Source organism: Psittacula echo, assembly GCF_963264785.1.
Source record: "Psittacula echo genome assembly, chromosome: 2".
Lineage (NCBI taxonomy): Eukaryota > Metazoa > Chordata > Aves > Psittaciformes > Psittacidae > Psittacula > Psittacula echo.
Window position 1 is genome coordinate 86320732 of NC_137737.1, and position 16660 is coordinate 86337391.

At 35.3% G+C, this 16660-nt stretch overlaps 1 protein-coding gene across 1 annotated transcript in view; it reads right to left on the reverse strand.

Moving 5' to 3' along the window:
• Positions 1 to 16660, reverse strand: part of ADCY2 (adenylate cyclase 2) — a gene marked incomplete at both ends in the record, with an annotated part of 213469 nt that overhangs the window by 49080 nt on the left and 147729 nt on the right. Inside the window, 7 exons of the mRNA XM_080611585.1 lie at positions 3806 to 3903; positions 5742 to 5811; positions 10536 to 10616; positions 13785 to 13828; positions 15226 to 15402; positions 15737 to 15869; positions 16223 to 16381. Of these exons, the coding sequence (XP_080467711.1) occupies positions 3806 to 3903; positions 5742 to 5811; positions 10536 to 10616; positions 13785 to 13828; positions 15226 to 15402; positions 15737 to 15869; positions 16223 to 16381 (762 nt within the window). The remainder of the gene's footprint in view (positions 1 to 3805; positions 3904 to 5741; positions 5812 to 10535; positions 10617 to 13784; positions 13829 to 15225; positions 15403 to 15736; positions 15870 to 16222; positions 16382 to 16660) is intronic.

Consider the following 16660-nt stretch of genomic DNA (forward strand, 5'->3'; position numbering starts at 1 on the left):
GTCTTTACAGTAATCTGTAAATAATTGTGTCTTCACTGTGTAGAGTCATGAAAAGCATTAGACAAGTCACTAGATGCATGGCACTGACAGATTTGGTCAAACCATTTTGTCAGAAGCACCTGTGATCCCGTAAGACAGCTAACCTTTTTACCTGCCTCTTCCTATGCTTCAAGGAATGACCTAATTTCTGAAGGTCTGCTCTTTGTTACAGTGCACCACCAGCAACCCTGAAAGGACAACCTTAGACAATAACCTACAGGAGGGACAGAGTTTAAAATTGAGAAAACAATATGAGAACTCCCTAGGCTTCAGATACTTGCAAGTCTAAATAACTCATGATCTTGGCTATCCTTTTCATATTTTTTTGGTTTCATCAGTAAATATCTGTTTTGAACAATTAATTTTTATCCAGTGGTATGAGATTGGGAAAAAAGTCCTATTTATACATGTGTCTTGTTGGTAACATTTTAACTGAAAAATAAAAACCTGTTACAAAGATAAAGATACTAAAAAATTGAGAAAGTATGTGTATTTCTACACTTCCGTAACTTTTAGGAAAAATGCAACTTATGGCACAAGTCCCTTAATGGGATGTAGAGAATTTCCTTAGCTTGCCAGGTAATTAACATTCATGTTTTGAACTATCTGATTGCAAATTCTCTTGAGGTCATTAAATCATAATGAAGCAATTACAAATGACAATTATACAAGGCTATATTGAATTCAGACTTTTTTTGGCATCTCGTAGTAGCTATTGCTTTCTTAATTCGGCTGATGCTTTCACTAAGCCTTCAATGGATTCAATGGCTATATAGACTAACTGTATGGCACTTCCAGCGTTAATAAAAATAACTTGAGTATTGTATCTCCACATGAGGTTTGGTTTGGTTTTTTATTGGGTTTTTTTTACTTTTTTTTTTTTAATTAGACACAGCAGTAAAATAGCTCGTAATGATGGTTTTCTTTCCTTTAAACTTATATTTTACACATATGCTTTCACACAAAGTTTTAAAGTACTACATTTTCTATGAAGAAATTTAGCTGTGCCTGACCGCAAATACTAGGTTAAGCCCTACTAACCACCTTCCATAGGTAAAGCAAGATGACTGTTAGTTTGGCATGACTCAGGACAAACAGACAAAGTTTCTTGAACACAGCAGTCTCAGAAACTGAAGACAGGAAGAATCTTAAATGCAGCCCCAACAAATCCCTTACTTGAATAGCACAAGAAGTAAATCCCATTCAACAAGTGTACACTTTCATCAGTTCACTAGTCTGCATTTAAAAAATAACACTATCAATTCCATGTTAGTTGACTTTCCCTAAATAAAGAACATAGGGCTGTCATGAATCACTAGACATCCTGCTGTCACTTGGTAAAGCAAGAACTCTACAGAGCAACTGAAGGCCTGTTCCAAGGAAATGTAAAGATCAAGATTTGTTGTCATTTTAATATCAATAAAGACTTACTCTTCATGATACATTTCACCCCAAGATATTGCTTACTTGGGTTAAATTTATATTTACCACTTTGCATAAAGTTTATTCTGAAAATACCATATCAGTTTATTGACCCTGGCAAAATTGAAACATTAATAGATTATTTCAGCCTTGAAATAAATGTTGAGTGATCTTGGAGATATTACTTATCACTTGCAACTTGCTGGATGTTACTCATCAAATATCTCCACATCTACTTTAAAGCAGCAGGTGATGTGTCTGCACAGAAATCAATGATATTACACTGCTGTAAAACCAGATTAATGGAATAGTGAATCAATAAAACCCAATGACAGAAGTAGTTTATCTTCCTGTTTTCATTAGATAACCATTTAAAAATCCTGTAGAATTTTTGGAATAAAACAAAAAGGCTAGATAGAATTTTAGACTAAACTATGATTTATTTATTCATTATTTATTTTTTGCTGGAAGGAAATAACATTTGCAGCACTGGAGTAGTTCAATTTAAGCTACACTCGTGATGACCACATACACTGGTGATTTCTCAACTTTTTTTTTTTTTTTTTAATTTACGATGTTCTCAGTTTTCCAGGAAAGATTCAGATGCCTGTATAATACCTTGCCTTTCTGACTACTATTTTGGCATCAAGAGATGCCAAATTAATCCACAGATCCCTTGAAGCTGAATACCATTCATGTTAGTAAAATCTGATTTTACACTCTTGCTTTTACAGTTCAATATGCAGCCATACAAAAAGACCAAAAGATAATTTACATTTTGGTAATGAAAAAGAAAAATCTTATGTATCTTTTTCTCTGATACTAGAATGAGATCATGTAATAATTGCATGTACTTTTACAAGCTAGAGGACACTTTCCTTAGGTGAATACAGTTCCCTAGAATTCACTAATTTGAAGTAGCTGATATATTTTAATGAGCTTCACAATTGGTTTAAGAGACATAAGGAAATCACAAAATGAGCATCTTACTACATGTATGATAGGTGATAAATTTAGATTAATTTTGATGACTGAAATCAAAGCATAGAATCAGATTCATAAATCATACTGCTGGAAGGGACTCATTAGATCCAAGTTTGGGTTTTGGTATATCACAAACCACAAATTTCCCTGAATTAATTCCTGTACTAATCAAAATTCAGTATGAACTTTTAAAATATGCTCATTATACAAAATTACTCATTATACAAAATTACAAAAAAAATTAGCCATGAGTCTTAATTTCATATTTTGCTATAGTAATGCCCAAAATCAGAACCATATACAGGCTACTGCTGAACTCTTAGAAGAGTGTCCTTTTGTGGCTTGTGTCTCTGCATTAGAAGCCACCTAGGAAACTGTTTGCAAAGAAAATGTCGTAACATTTGAACAGAAGCCCATAAAACTTTATATATGTTATAAAACAAGTCTACAGTATGGAAAGTCAATTTATAATGACCTAACAGTTCCTTCTGGCTTTGAATCAAAATGTGAGTAAGTACTACAAGACAAGACTGCGGCTATAAATACTACTCCTGATAGCACTGCACAAAAGAGCCTATGAGTAAAGAAATACTGTAGCTCAGGGAATATACAGCATCGGCTTTGGAAACAATTGCTATAAAACAAATATCAACTTTCTACTTCTACTATGCAAACAATCAACAGCAAATTTTTATTTCAAGAAGTCTAATAAAGTATTATTTATTACAACTGTCTTCCAGTTTTCTGAGAGAGCAGGATAGCTGATTTATATGCACAAATATAAATTAGCTCATAATATATAAATTCTGATGAAAATAATCATTCCAGCAATTTATTATATTTTAAACTTAGTTTTAAAAAGAGACATTTTATGAATAAAAATGCTCTGTTTGCATGCTGAATAGAGCAGTATTATCACAGTAATATTTTAAATATATTTCTTTAGTCACAGTCCCGATTCTGCAATTCACTTTGTCCCACTTCAATGTCCAACTGTCATTCTAATTTTACATGTAATTTTACTTTCAGACACTTATAGCTTGTATTCCTTTTTTTTTTTTTTTTACACGTACAGATTTCATTCCTGTCGTCATCACACACTTTTAATTCAGAGGGAAAAACTAAAATTAATGAAGAGTTGGTACTAATGCTTGGCACCATACTATTTACAGCATTTAAAATTAGAAACAAGTATAACTTTGGAAATGGGCTGAACTCATCAATCTTTTCAGTTCAATTTCATTTCCATAAATTGAGCTCTGTAATCTGACAATTTCAAAGTTGTTTACTTATACGTTTCTATTTTTTACATTACTGAGCAAATATACATAGGAATGAGTACATGTTAAAGAGCACTTACTTTGGCAATACCAGAATCTGCACAACAAAAATGCAGAAGAATATGAGACAGGCACAAGTCACATAATACTTAAATGCAGGCAGGGTAGTTGCTCGATACTAGAAGAAAAAGCAAAGGTTAAAAACATGATTTCCAAAGCAGATAAAGTATCACCCAAATGAAATTTCAGCTTAAAGATGCAGACACGTATATGAAGTCTTTAGCAACAGTAAATTTCCTATGGTTCAATGACTTACAGATCCACTCACATAGGACTACGGATTATCAGGCACAGTATTGAATCCTTTTACTTCCTGAAAAACAGCTTAAGTAACATTGTAAAATGGTTTTGTCTTGTTCCTCTGCAGAACAGGACTATCTTAATTTCACCACAAGAAGATTAATAACAAAAAAAGTGAAAGCATTTTTTAAAATATTTTTAGGAATTGCCAACTACTCTTAGCTGATTTCAAATTTCCTAGTCATTAATTCTCCAAACTGTTTTTCAATTATTAATAAATACTGAATGGGCTAATACAGTTATAAAAAAAATTATTACAGTCATTTAGACAGGAAACTTCTGAACACACAAAGCAGCAAAGTGTAAAATGTGCTACAGATGTGTATAAACGTTCTATTTCCAACAATATAGCTAGCAGTCATATTAATACTTACTGGGCCTATAGTATTACTTAATCGGAAATATTTTATGTCTGTGTTAAAAGGCCTTGTATGTCCACTCATACTATCAAACACTTGACATTCTTAAGGGAGAATCAATTTGATCTGCTTTTTCATTGAAAAAAAAGAAAAAAAATCTATTTATGAATCTCTAATTAGCCAGTCTAGAGACACAAGAATTAAGCAATGAAATATTTATTAGAGTTATTTTGCTATTTGAGATAGTTGTGTCTAGATTGAAACCAATTAAGTACTCTAAGGGAAATGACCTAAGTATTGAGCCTATTAAAGTTACTCACGCTTTCAAAGTAGGGTAAGAATTTAAATTTTGATTATTGAAAGAAAATGTACCGAAGATTATTTTAGTGAAGTGTTCAAAATGCAAACTTCATAAAATGGAAAGTGTGTAAGCTGTGCTTTCTAACTGCAAGCACACAGCTGTGTCTTTGTGCTTAGTGCCAAGTTCTGCCCTTGAAACTGGTGCACCAAGCTTTAAATGAACATTTAGAAATTGAGTTTAGCAACCCGGTGGCTTTCTTTTTACTTTCATTCTGATCATTACTCCAAGGACTAGAAACAATATCATTTACTCCATCTGTACATACATGTCTCAAACATGTTTTATCACACACATATTAGTCAGAATATTAAGTGTGTTGCATCCAAAACAGCTAGACATTTTTCTTAGAAAAAAGTTTATAGTATTGTTTCTCCACAATGACTATGATTATCAATGCATATGGAGAAAACTAATGAGCTAATATCATCAGGAGACTATCATTACTACAGGTGGAGTCTTTGACACATGGCGAAAAAAAGGTAAACTAAAACCAGTGGTGTATGATAAATGCCTTTTATGGATGTAGGTGATGGAACTCAGGAATTCTTTGTTCCAGCTACATCAAATTTGGACTATCAAACCTCTTCCCACTTCTGCAAGACCATGAAAATTTCAAGACATTCAAGTGAACTGCAGAGCCCTACAAACAGGAAAGCAGTCTCAGTCATCACATTCATAAGATTTCTTCCATAAATGAACTCCCATGGCAGAGGGGTTGGAAGTAGATGATCTTCAGGTCCTTTCTAACCCTAACTATTCTATGATTCTATAAAATACTATCGCAAGATTTGAGAACTTCTCCCTGCAGGAAAGGTGCTGTGGCTATGGCTCTGTGTTTCAAAAGCAAAGGATACAAGCTTCACTTAGGATAAAGCAAAGAAGGAATCAACCATGAATTTGCAGTGAAAAAAAAAAAAAAAAGTGAAAATAACTTACTTCTTTTTCCAGGGTCTTATTATAGAAAAGAAGTGATATTCTTTGAATATCTTCAGATTTAAGCCACTGCCTAGAAGAGAAAAGGAACATTATAACTGACATAAAATAAAGTAGTCCTGTCTTTTTCAGTTACTGAAATGCTGTAAAATAAGAAAATAACTTTGAATAAAGCAACTTCTTGTGAACTGCAATGTATATGGCAAATTGCACTGACAATAAAAGTAGAATCTACAAATCCCGTCTCCCTTTTGAGTTCGGTTGCTAACATACACATGAAACAAAAGCTCAGCCAAAGGAATGTGGATCATTCCTAAGGACAATCAAGGGAGAGATTTATATGATGTAATTCTGACACTGATATTCCCTTCATGTCCAAAATGATGTGATATACCCCGCGGACATAAAGGAATGTGAGACAAAAACAGCCCTTCACAAGGAACCTTTAAGAAATGCAGTTATAGTATGCAAGAGTGGCAGATAAATTACACTTTATGAACTCCTATTCCAAATGAAGATGTTAAAAACATTATTAAAATAGGTGCAGTGATTTTGTCTTTGAGCTGTATTAGTCTCTTGATCATGACCCTGTACTCTAGAGGTAGATTTTAATCTTTATACAGATTATAAAATCTTCCCTGCTTACAGGTGAGACATAGAATAAGTACTTCCATCAAAATGACAAATCTATTTTAAAAGAAGTGAACATTGACAAAGGCTTGACATAAATTTTACAAAATGAAATGTTCTAATATGAAAGTTTACATTTATTTTAAGGGACACTTGAAAAGACATATTTAAATTTCAAGAGGGTTATGTTGCTTGCTTCTCAAGAGGACTAGATAAATCTGAAAGAAAAAATATTTAAGCAGACTACTTCTGTGAACATGCAATATTTGAACTTGAACACTAATAGCAGGGCTTTAGATTTTTTTTGCAACCTTTCCAGCAATAAATTTAAATTAGGCCCGAAACTAGTTGTGTAGTTAGTGCCTTCTAAATAAAAGGGAATGTCTCAACTGACAGGCTGCAATGCAAATAATGTAGCAGCAATAAACCGCAGTGGAATATATCCTAAGTTAAGGTCCTGGGAGAACAGGAGTAGATGGAGTAGAGTGTAAGCTATTAGTTTGATTTATGAAATCTAAAATACTTTATTTTCCTTGCCTGGGAGACTGTCCCTGTTCCTGTGCAATCAGTTTCCTTACAAAAAGAAGATGAAAACATATTCAGTTCTAGGTGTGCTTAATTCAGAAGTATATTTTCCAGTTTGCTTTGTAGTGGCTCACATCTATGTCTGATCATAAATAGGATTCTGAGAAGAAACAGGTATGATAGGCTGTTGTATATATAGCATTATTTTGTTTGGGTCTAGCTACAATCTACTGGAAAAAAACATTCAGTTTGTGGAACATTTCTGGTTAACTATGAAAATTAAGTGCAAGTCTTCTCCAAATTGGTAACTAATCTCCTTTTTTTTTCTTACAGTATCTGACAGGCAAATTCATTTAATCACCATTACCACCAAAAAGTTCTGTCTGCAGACCTGCTCCCAAAGACCTAATTTGATCTGTACACACCTGATTGCATGTGAAATCAGTAGTGTCATTTACTGCAAATGCTGCCTTATACTTCACATTGCAAGCACCCGTTTTCAGGAGCTTTTAGTTCTACTTAGAAAAAAACTGTACTGGTTTTAGGTTGCAGGTGCCAAGAGGTCTGAGATGAGGGAAACAGTTTAATACAAATAAATGGAAGTGGAGTAAGTACAGAATAGGGAGCACAAAGTCACATACCTCCATGACAGAGAGAAGGGCTGAAGAATTCTGCCCTGCTTGACTCTGCAATGAGCCTAAAAGTTACTGAAGTATCTGCTAGTACGTGGGGATATGCCTTCTAGGAAGCTAGGTACCAAATTTCTGTTTACATTCCTTTTGAATTCAAGGAATGACAGAGATAGCTGAATTATGCCAGTATCCACAGAAGCATGTGGTTTGATAGGGCTTATACTGATTGACAACAACGAATTATGCATGCAAATAGCAGCCACCATGACTTAGAGAAAAAAAAAAAAGAAGAGAGTGTGTCTCCTTAACACAGTAACCCACTTATCAAAGAGCAAATAACTTTAGTTTAGCTCCCTCTGTAGGTATGTATTTAGCTAGCAGATTGCTATTCATCCATCACAAGTCCTACAGAAGTCCCTTAACCTCCAAGGTTCAGGGTGGTGTAGCTAGGGCTGCTCATCCCTCTCCTGTGCAGGATGGGCATTTTGCACCCAGGAATATTTTGTTCAAGGTACAGGGAAAAGAAACGTGGAGAAAGTATGATATTGCATCCTAATGCCTAAAGCACTCAGGTGAGAGACAGAAGCTCTTTATTCCTCACTCACTCTTTTAAATCTGTATTTATGCGTCTTTAATGTAGTGCTCTAAAAGAATAAGAATGACAAACAGGTCATAGCTTTCTTCATGCAACTTTGCAAGGAGCATTGCCAACCAAATCTACTACCCTGAAGCATGCAGTAAGGCCAGCGGACTGCTTTTTAGATGCCACAATTTCATCTGCATTCCGCAAGAAGGAATTGAACCCAGATGCTCCAAATTACTGACAGTGTGTGCATGTGCCACTTGGCAGTTTTGTGGAAAGGTAGCTAAGCCTGCTTGCGAAACAGCAGAACAGCAGTAAGGGAGCCCAGAGAAAATGCTACGCTGCTTTGAAAACCTGACGTACCATTTCAGTATGTACTGTACTACTTTATACTACCTAAAAAAAATGATTCATTTGGACCATAGATTTGTCTTGGACTAGGATCCACACTCTACATTCCCTTGTTACTGGCTGTTAAGCACCTGGGCATGTAATGTCCAGAGACACACATACTACAACAATTTGCTCACAAACAGTTACAGAATGATATATGGCAAAGAACCATGATGTCAGACCATGCTGACAGCTCAGAGTAGAAGAAACTATGGCTCTGTGTAACAAACGTTTGGGTTTTAATTGTTTTCATGGAATTTTCTAATTAAAAAGCTTAAAAGAATGGTAATTTTAATACCATATTTTATGTGCAATGTTTTTTCCTCAGTCACAGACCTAGTCACTACACAATCCAAACTTTAGACTTAAAAACATTAAGAAACACCAGTTTTCTCACAGATTTTCTTAAAAGTTTGCTACTTGAGTCACAAAACCAAAAGCTTTATCTTCACAACCAATCTGTTTAATTAGTTGACAATGTTATTTTTATTTTACAGCCAAAAAATTGAGGCACAAAAAACCTGCACAATTATAAAGAAAACAAAAATGTGTTTTGTGTCCTAAACGTAGGAAATCTTATACTTATTTTTCTGAGTGCTTAACATTCATATTTAAAATATTATTCAAAAAGCTGTTTGGGGAACCAGTGTTTTTGACAACTTATTCTCAGGTACCCAACTGAATAATACTGTTTAAGTGATCCATTCAGCAAATCAATATAGGTATAGAGAATTAAGTTTTGGAAGGTGGCATTCAGCCTTTTAGATATGTAATATCTCTCCTTCTCTTTCTGCAGTTCCCCAGGTATTTCATAAAATGCACTGAAACATTTTCAGAAACATTTTTATCATGTCTTTTATCCCCGGGTTTCTCGGGATTTTATGCACCAATTAGATGAGGTACGGATTCCCTGAGATAAAACATACAGTATGATCATACCAATGCTTTATTTTAATGCATTTATACAGATGTTTTACTTTTGGTATTGAACGTCATTTTTACAATCCACTTACTGACGCAAGCATGCCCGAAGACACATACAAACTACTAGAACTTACAGTTTGTTTTAGGCAAGTCCAATATAATCAAAAGGCTTAGCCTATCATCTGACCCACCCTCTGTCACTGTATTCCTTGTATGACCTATACTATCAACACTCTTTTCTATAAATAAATACTTTAAAATATTTTCTGAAGCCAAGTACCTTTTAATAAGGCTATCAGATAAAAAAAAAAAGAACAAATGTTACCTGTGAGCTTTTAATAATTAGGTGCAATACTCAGATGATTAAAATTCTAAGTAACAAAAGAGGGGCTGGGGGAAATATGTAATTCATCACAATTATTGTCCACATTTTTGAAAGGCAATTCTGCTATTTCACCAGATAAATACAAGAAGCCTGAACACTTATTTTGGACTGGTATTGATTTTTCTCTCAGTCTTATCAATATATTCACCAGCAAACAGAGAACATTAATACTGCCTCCAGCTCTTCCTGGGACACAGAAAAAATACATGCCACATTGCCTCCCCCAACAATTTCAATATGCCGTCAAGCTTAGCTGTCTCTAAGAAATAAACCTACCAGTTGAAACAGAAACTATGATTTTAGGGAAAGTTTTTAATACTGAGGAGATGTTTCCGTGACAATTGTGAAGTATCAGTTTTCACGTCATTCTGATTCCTGAGCTATTTATTGTGTTTTACTTCTCTGCTCTCAGATGAGTTAATTCTGCAGTTATGGCTATGAGTGTACAGATACAGTTACAGAGCAAAAATCCCTTTGCTATGAAGATCAAGACAAGCCAAAACCTCTGTCACACCATGATTCACACTGTCTTATCCCATATAGTACAAAATGTTACTGTACAGACTATCTTCACAATGTGCAGAGCTTCCTATGCCAGTGGTAATGACACCTTTACTGTTTTCAGACTTCTGTGTGCATGTGGAGTGAAAAATAGCAAACACTACCCACTCTTGCAGATTTATGTCAAAGTTGAATGAAGGTGACAATAAAGGATAAAAACATACTTTTGAGCATTGATTCCATCAATGGCCTGGATCATTCTCTCATTCAGCTCCTCCTCAAACCTTCTTTTCTGTGATTTTGTTCTGAAAAGAAAAATGCGAGGAGTTACTCTGCAAAATCATTATATTGTTAATAAACATTAACTTTTAAACAAAGGGCAAAGGGTGATGTCTGGCATAAACTTTTGAGGATAATAAATTTTTTTTATCATTTTTGTAATGTTAAAAATGTCCTGGTTTAATGTCCTGGTTTCAGCTGGGATAATTTTCTTCCTAGTAGCTGGTACTGAGCTCCATTTTGGCTGCAGTCTGAAAACAATGCTGATAACACATTTATGTTTTAGTTGTTGCTCAGTAGCACTTACCCTGCTCATGGACTTTTCAGTCTCTCATGCTCTGCCAGTGAAGAGAGGCACAAGAAGCAAGGAGGAAGCTGAGACAGGACACCTGAGCCAAACTAGCCAAAGGGACCCAAACTATGCCACAGCACATCATGCCCAGTGTATAAACGGGGGGAGTCACCCAGAAGGGACCAACCACTGCTCAGGTCAGGCTGTGTATCAGTCAGTGGGTGGTGAGCAAATGTGCATCCCTGCTTTCTCTTTCTAATTTTATATTCTCTCCCTTTGTTATTTCCCTTTTGATTCTCCCCATCCTGCCCAGGGAGGAGGAAGAAGGGATGAATGAATGGCTGCATGGTACTTAGGTGCCATCTGGGTTTAAACCATGACACATTTATTCTGCAATAACAGCTGTAGGCATCGGGTACACTGAGCCTCATAATAAGCTCTTAACAAACCCAGCACACACTGCAATCTCACACACACACAAAAATCTAGAGTTTACATATTAGTGAGCACCTAAAAAATAAACACAAGAAAACATTTTGTAAAAAACCCACCAAAACCCAAACAACAAACCAAACCAACCAACCAACCAAACCCCAAAACAACCAAAAACCAAACAAAAAAACCCACAGAAAGAAAAATTACAAAAAACAACCCAAGACAGTTCAAGAAATGCTGGTTGAAGGAAAGATTTCCATAGTTTTATGGATTTATGAAGAAGAATGGAAATATGCCCAAACTCATAAAACATTCCTGTTTCTTCTAGTTACTTTTAATATTCCTTGTCAGAATTGTATGATGAGCAATAATGGGCTAGCACAGCAAGGCTTAATAAGTATTCACCACTGAAAGCCTGATAACTTCTTTTCTTGGCAATATTTTATTACCTTTAATAAGAAAACTGAGCACCAAGTCTGAAATGAGCTTCAAACATGTCTTGTTTCTCTGTTTATAACTTATAACACAACTACAATACAAAAAGCATCTTTTCTTTTCACTGGACTCAGCATGAACCCAACAAAGCATCACCAAAATTGGTTTTGTCTTTGCTAATGTACGTTACTGCAAACACCATCAGTCCTTTCAGCAGCTGCGCTCTCCTTAAAAAGGGAATATTTCAAATATTGCCAGATTATGCCTTTGCCTCTTGAAAACTTAAATCCAGTGTTTGCTTTGCGAAATCTTCTTAACCTACAAATTGAGCTCCATCAAAGGCACCATGGATTTTGTAGAACATCAAGTTTTTGAGTTATTTTCCCCGAACTGATAACTTGTTGCAGGATTCAAATTCATACAGAAATAGTATTAGTATACTTAAGAATAAACAACACGACTGATTTCATACCTATTCAATGGCATAGAATTTAGGTAAGAAAGTGCTTACGACTTATTTTTGCCATATGAAACAATCTTCCTATGAGAAATAGCTAGACAAATGAGGAGACATTATCTAATCACACTTAATCCTCTTGACAGCTCCCTAACAGCATAAGAGTATTATAAGAGCTAAGACTGCCACAAGCGGAAGACTATATTCAGACTTTAAACCCCACATTTTCATATTCTAATAAAATACTGATTTTCAAAGTGCTGATTATTATTTAGCTCTCTCCTGTGGGAATGACTAATTAGCTTGTCTAGAATCCTAGCTATATGCCTCACAATGGACATTAGACTCCAGCAACGGTTTCTAGAAGCTCCTTCTGTAATATGGTATCAAGACATATGGTAACATTTGCAACTTTTGGATCTATTTTGGAGTGGAATATAGAAACCAAAAGCAAGAACATCTCAGAATCTTAAAGAACTGCATTTGCGTATACTACAGTACAATTATCTTTACCATAAAGCCAATAGAAGTCCTTTTGATGTACTGTCCAAATGCAAATGCTCAGTTTTAAAATCAGAGACTGTTTTTATTACTGTCATGCACATTCAGTCAAAACTTGTTCATCTGCTGCAATTTAGCAGTATTTTAAGTAATCACATAGCTCTCCAGTAACCTGGGATTTGTTGAGGAGACATTTACTAAGCAGAGAGACAGGGAAGGAATAGACAGAATGATTTATTTGCACAACCAAAGACAATAAACCCACAATTTTTAAAAGCTTTTTTTCAAATGTTTTTACAGTATTTGTGATGCTACTTCCAGTTTTGCAAGAAAGACATTATCTGAATTGTTATCAGGTCATTAAAATAGAAATTAATCATCCCAGGTTTCTGACAGTGCCAAGCTTGTTTTTTAAACAGATGTCATTCAAGACTGCTGCCATTTCTCAGCGTCTTACCCTAGTCATTGAAGTACTAAGCAGGTAAATGAAAACATAAAACTACTGTGATTTTGCAAACATCTTGTGTAGCAAGAGCACTACAGGAAGACCATAAAATAGCTTTCAAATGTTTACTACTGTAAACATACTATAGACTTTGAAATAATAAAACACAATGCAAATACAAAGCAATTAACAAAATATAGAAAATGTCTCTTTCAGTACATATTATTAGCCGTTGTAACACAAATTATTAGTAACCCTTTCCATCTTCCCCTTTCTTTCCCCTCTGTGCCTCCTCTCGATTTTCCTGCATAGAATTTTCTCCTCACTGATAGAGCAATTGGGTTGTTAGGAGAAACAAATAGTAGCCCATCGACATACTTATACTAATTCAGAATAATGCTATTTGTTAGTAGGAAGTGTATTCACAATTCGTAAGTAACATGTCTGACAAAGCTGTTTCCATAGTCCTTCTCAATGTAAGAGGTATCAGCTGAAAAAATAGTTTTGGTGAGAAATGGCCCTCAAGATTTGAAAGCATGCATTATACACATAGCTATATGAATGCTTATGAATACATATGTATTTATATGGACTTTATATGAATAAATAACTTTTAAAAATTAATTTACCTCTCTCTGCAGCGCTGAAAATGATACTGCCCCATGGGAACATCCTGAAAGAAAAAAAGAAAATATTTATCAACTATAACAGACTTTGACAATACTAAGTTGTTTTAAAAATAGTGCTGAAAACAGCATCAAGTAAGGAGTAAAGCTTCCAATACAAATACTTTCAGCATTAGATTAAAACTACATAAAAGAAAAATCCAGCCGGGGAACCATCACTTCACTAAATGGAGTGACCTGGAGACGAACTGATCTATTGTTAAAAACATTAAGTAACTAACACAATAGTCTGAATCCAAGAATGTTTGTTTTACTAGAAAGTCACTCCTTCAAAATCTCCACTTTTTTAATGTAGCCCAAACTCCTGCCAGCTTCAGCAAAAACCAATGTGAAGCGTTTTTGAAAAAAAAACCAACCCAAAAACCCCAAAACAACAAACCAGATCTGTGTGGCCACATACAAGCAATGGTCTTTTTTTTTTTTTTTTGATAAGAAACAGCAGCCATCACATCACAGTCACATTTATTTTGTGATTAACAGTGATGGCTGGATACTTTGATAATGAACATGTCACAATCTACATTCTGATGCACCGTATTTATTGAACAAGATGGGTTAGGTAGCTCCATCCTATGTTCTCATGTGTAACAGGAATAAAACTGAATGCCAATGTTGAAAACTATTAGAATTTACTTTCACATTTGCACTTTTTAGAAGCAGAAGATAAAACCGTGTAGAAGCTGTGGACTGAAGGCATCTCTCTGACAGCAGTAAAATAGTGTCAGCAAAATTAAAAAGAAATACTTTCTGTTCAGTTTTAGAGATGTAACATTGCAGTATAGACAGTACTATGAAACTCAGGCCATCAGCCACAGCTGATAAGTGGTTAGTGCCCTTTCAAAAGGCAGATGTTATAGTGAGTATGGATTTGGTTCCCAGAGAACTCTTCTAATAAAGTCCACTCCAAATACCACAAGAATATTCAAAATTCAGGTTTGAATATTCTCTAGGTTTGGCCATGTTCTAAATGGAGGATGTGTCTAAATAGACAATAAATCTCAGGGAATTTCTCTGTATCAAAAGTGTTCCTTCCCAAAGGTGTTGCATTCTTGCTTTATGTTCAAAATGTCTTTCCACAGGGTGAACAGCAGCCACTCTTCATGCTGTGACTGGGGCTCACATGCAGAGGGTCCAATTCTGTACTTTACTAAGTACGCTGCACTCCTTGTAATTCAGAGATGCACTTGTAGCAAGACATGGCTCCTTAGAGTCTAACCTAAAGCTCAGATGCCAATGGAAAATCTCCCAGCAACCTCACTGGGTTTATGCCCTGTACAAATGTGTGTATCTTGTTCTATCAGAAATATCCACATATTTAACAGTGAGCACCATTTTCCTTTCAAATATTGCTAAATTGTATGAAATGACATAAGTAGGCCCCTACTGTTGTGCTAATTTTGCCGTTTTCAGTGGTCATGCTGTCCCTGTGGTGCAAGTGTGCAAATGGCTTGGCTGCTCCCCAAGATTCCAGGTACCGGGTCATGCGGACAGAAGCTCTCATTTTGGCTCCATCAAGAGTATGTCGAGGTCTAATGTGATGCTGAGGGCTTCGCTTCTCTCCCTGGTTGACAGAGAATAAAAGGTGATATCAGCCTTGGTGTTCATTACTTTTTGAAGTAGTAATGCATTGTCTGGTACCACTTATCTGCATACTTAAGAACTTAAAAATGGAGAGATGCTAAGAACCTGCAATTCTTAATGATATTGCTGGGAAATATCAGAGACTTATTTCTGAAACCGGGAAAGATTTGCAATGCAATCATTATGTATCTGTGGTCATTAGTAATAGCTCTGATCAATATCTTCTGGTAGTGAATTGAAAAAATTCACTAGAGAGATTGGTGGTCCTGCTCAAAAATAACTATGACTGGCAACAAAATAAAAGTGCTACTAACCTTAGGATTGATTACAAAGTAAGTCTTAACATTATGCTCTTTCAGATATGGGTCCCTCACATCTCCATCCCCATCTTCCACTTTGTAAGCTCCATTCAAATGTGCCAAGGTGACTGAGGTGATGTGAACACGGCTGAAATTATATTTCAAAAGAATGACAGAATCACAAACACCAATCAAAAACATAATTTGAACCTGATCAACTGTTTTCACTAAATTTTGATAAACTTTTTATATGCTGCTTACTTCATTTACAATCACTCTAATCTCATTTTTAGTTCTAACGGGAATAAATCTAAAGGTTTGCATCCACAAAGAAACACTCCTTAAATCACAGGAAATACTGAGTGCCCCTTTTTTTTCTAAGAGTACTAAGAATTAATTCAGGCTTCCCCCTCAAGACTGATAGCTGAAGACATGGTACCGATGCATTTCTCCGTGATACAAAAGTCCATGTGTGCCAAAGCTAACAGAGAAGGCTCTTACCCTGGGACTCCTCCAGCTTCCATGTGATTTGCCAGAGTAACATCATGTGACCACACATCATACTGCCACTTCTGTAGTCCAATGACACCACAAAGCACATTTCCAGAGTGCACTCCTACACGCATGTTAATATCAACTCCAGTTGCATCTCTCACTTTCCTGCAGTTGAGAAGAAACCGTGTTAACATACATAATAAGGCCTTTGTTTTCATTTACCAAATCATCAGTAACAACACTTATTTATTTTTAACACTGCCTCCATTCTTTTTATGCTAGGATTATTTTTGTATCTTACTTTTCCCATTATCTATATTTGCAACTGCTTGTAGCAAATATTAATCCTCAAGTCCACGTCTGAAGTCCTTTCTTTTATTCTGATCTGAAATTATTTGGGAGGGATGAACTAAGTAGTGGAAATATTTGGTCTCATGGTAGAAC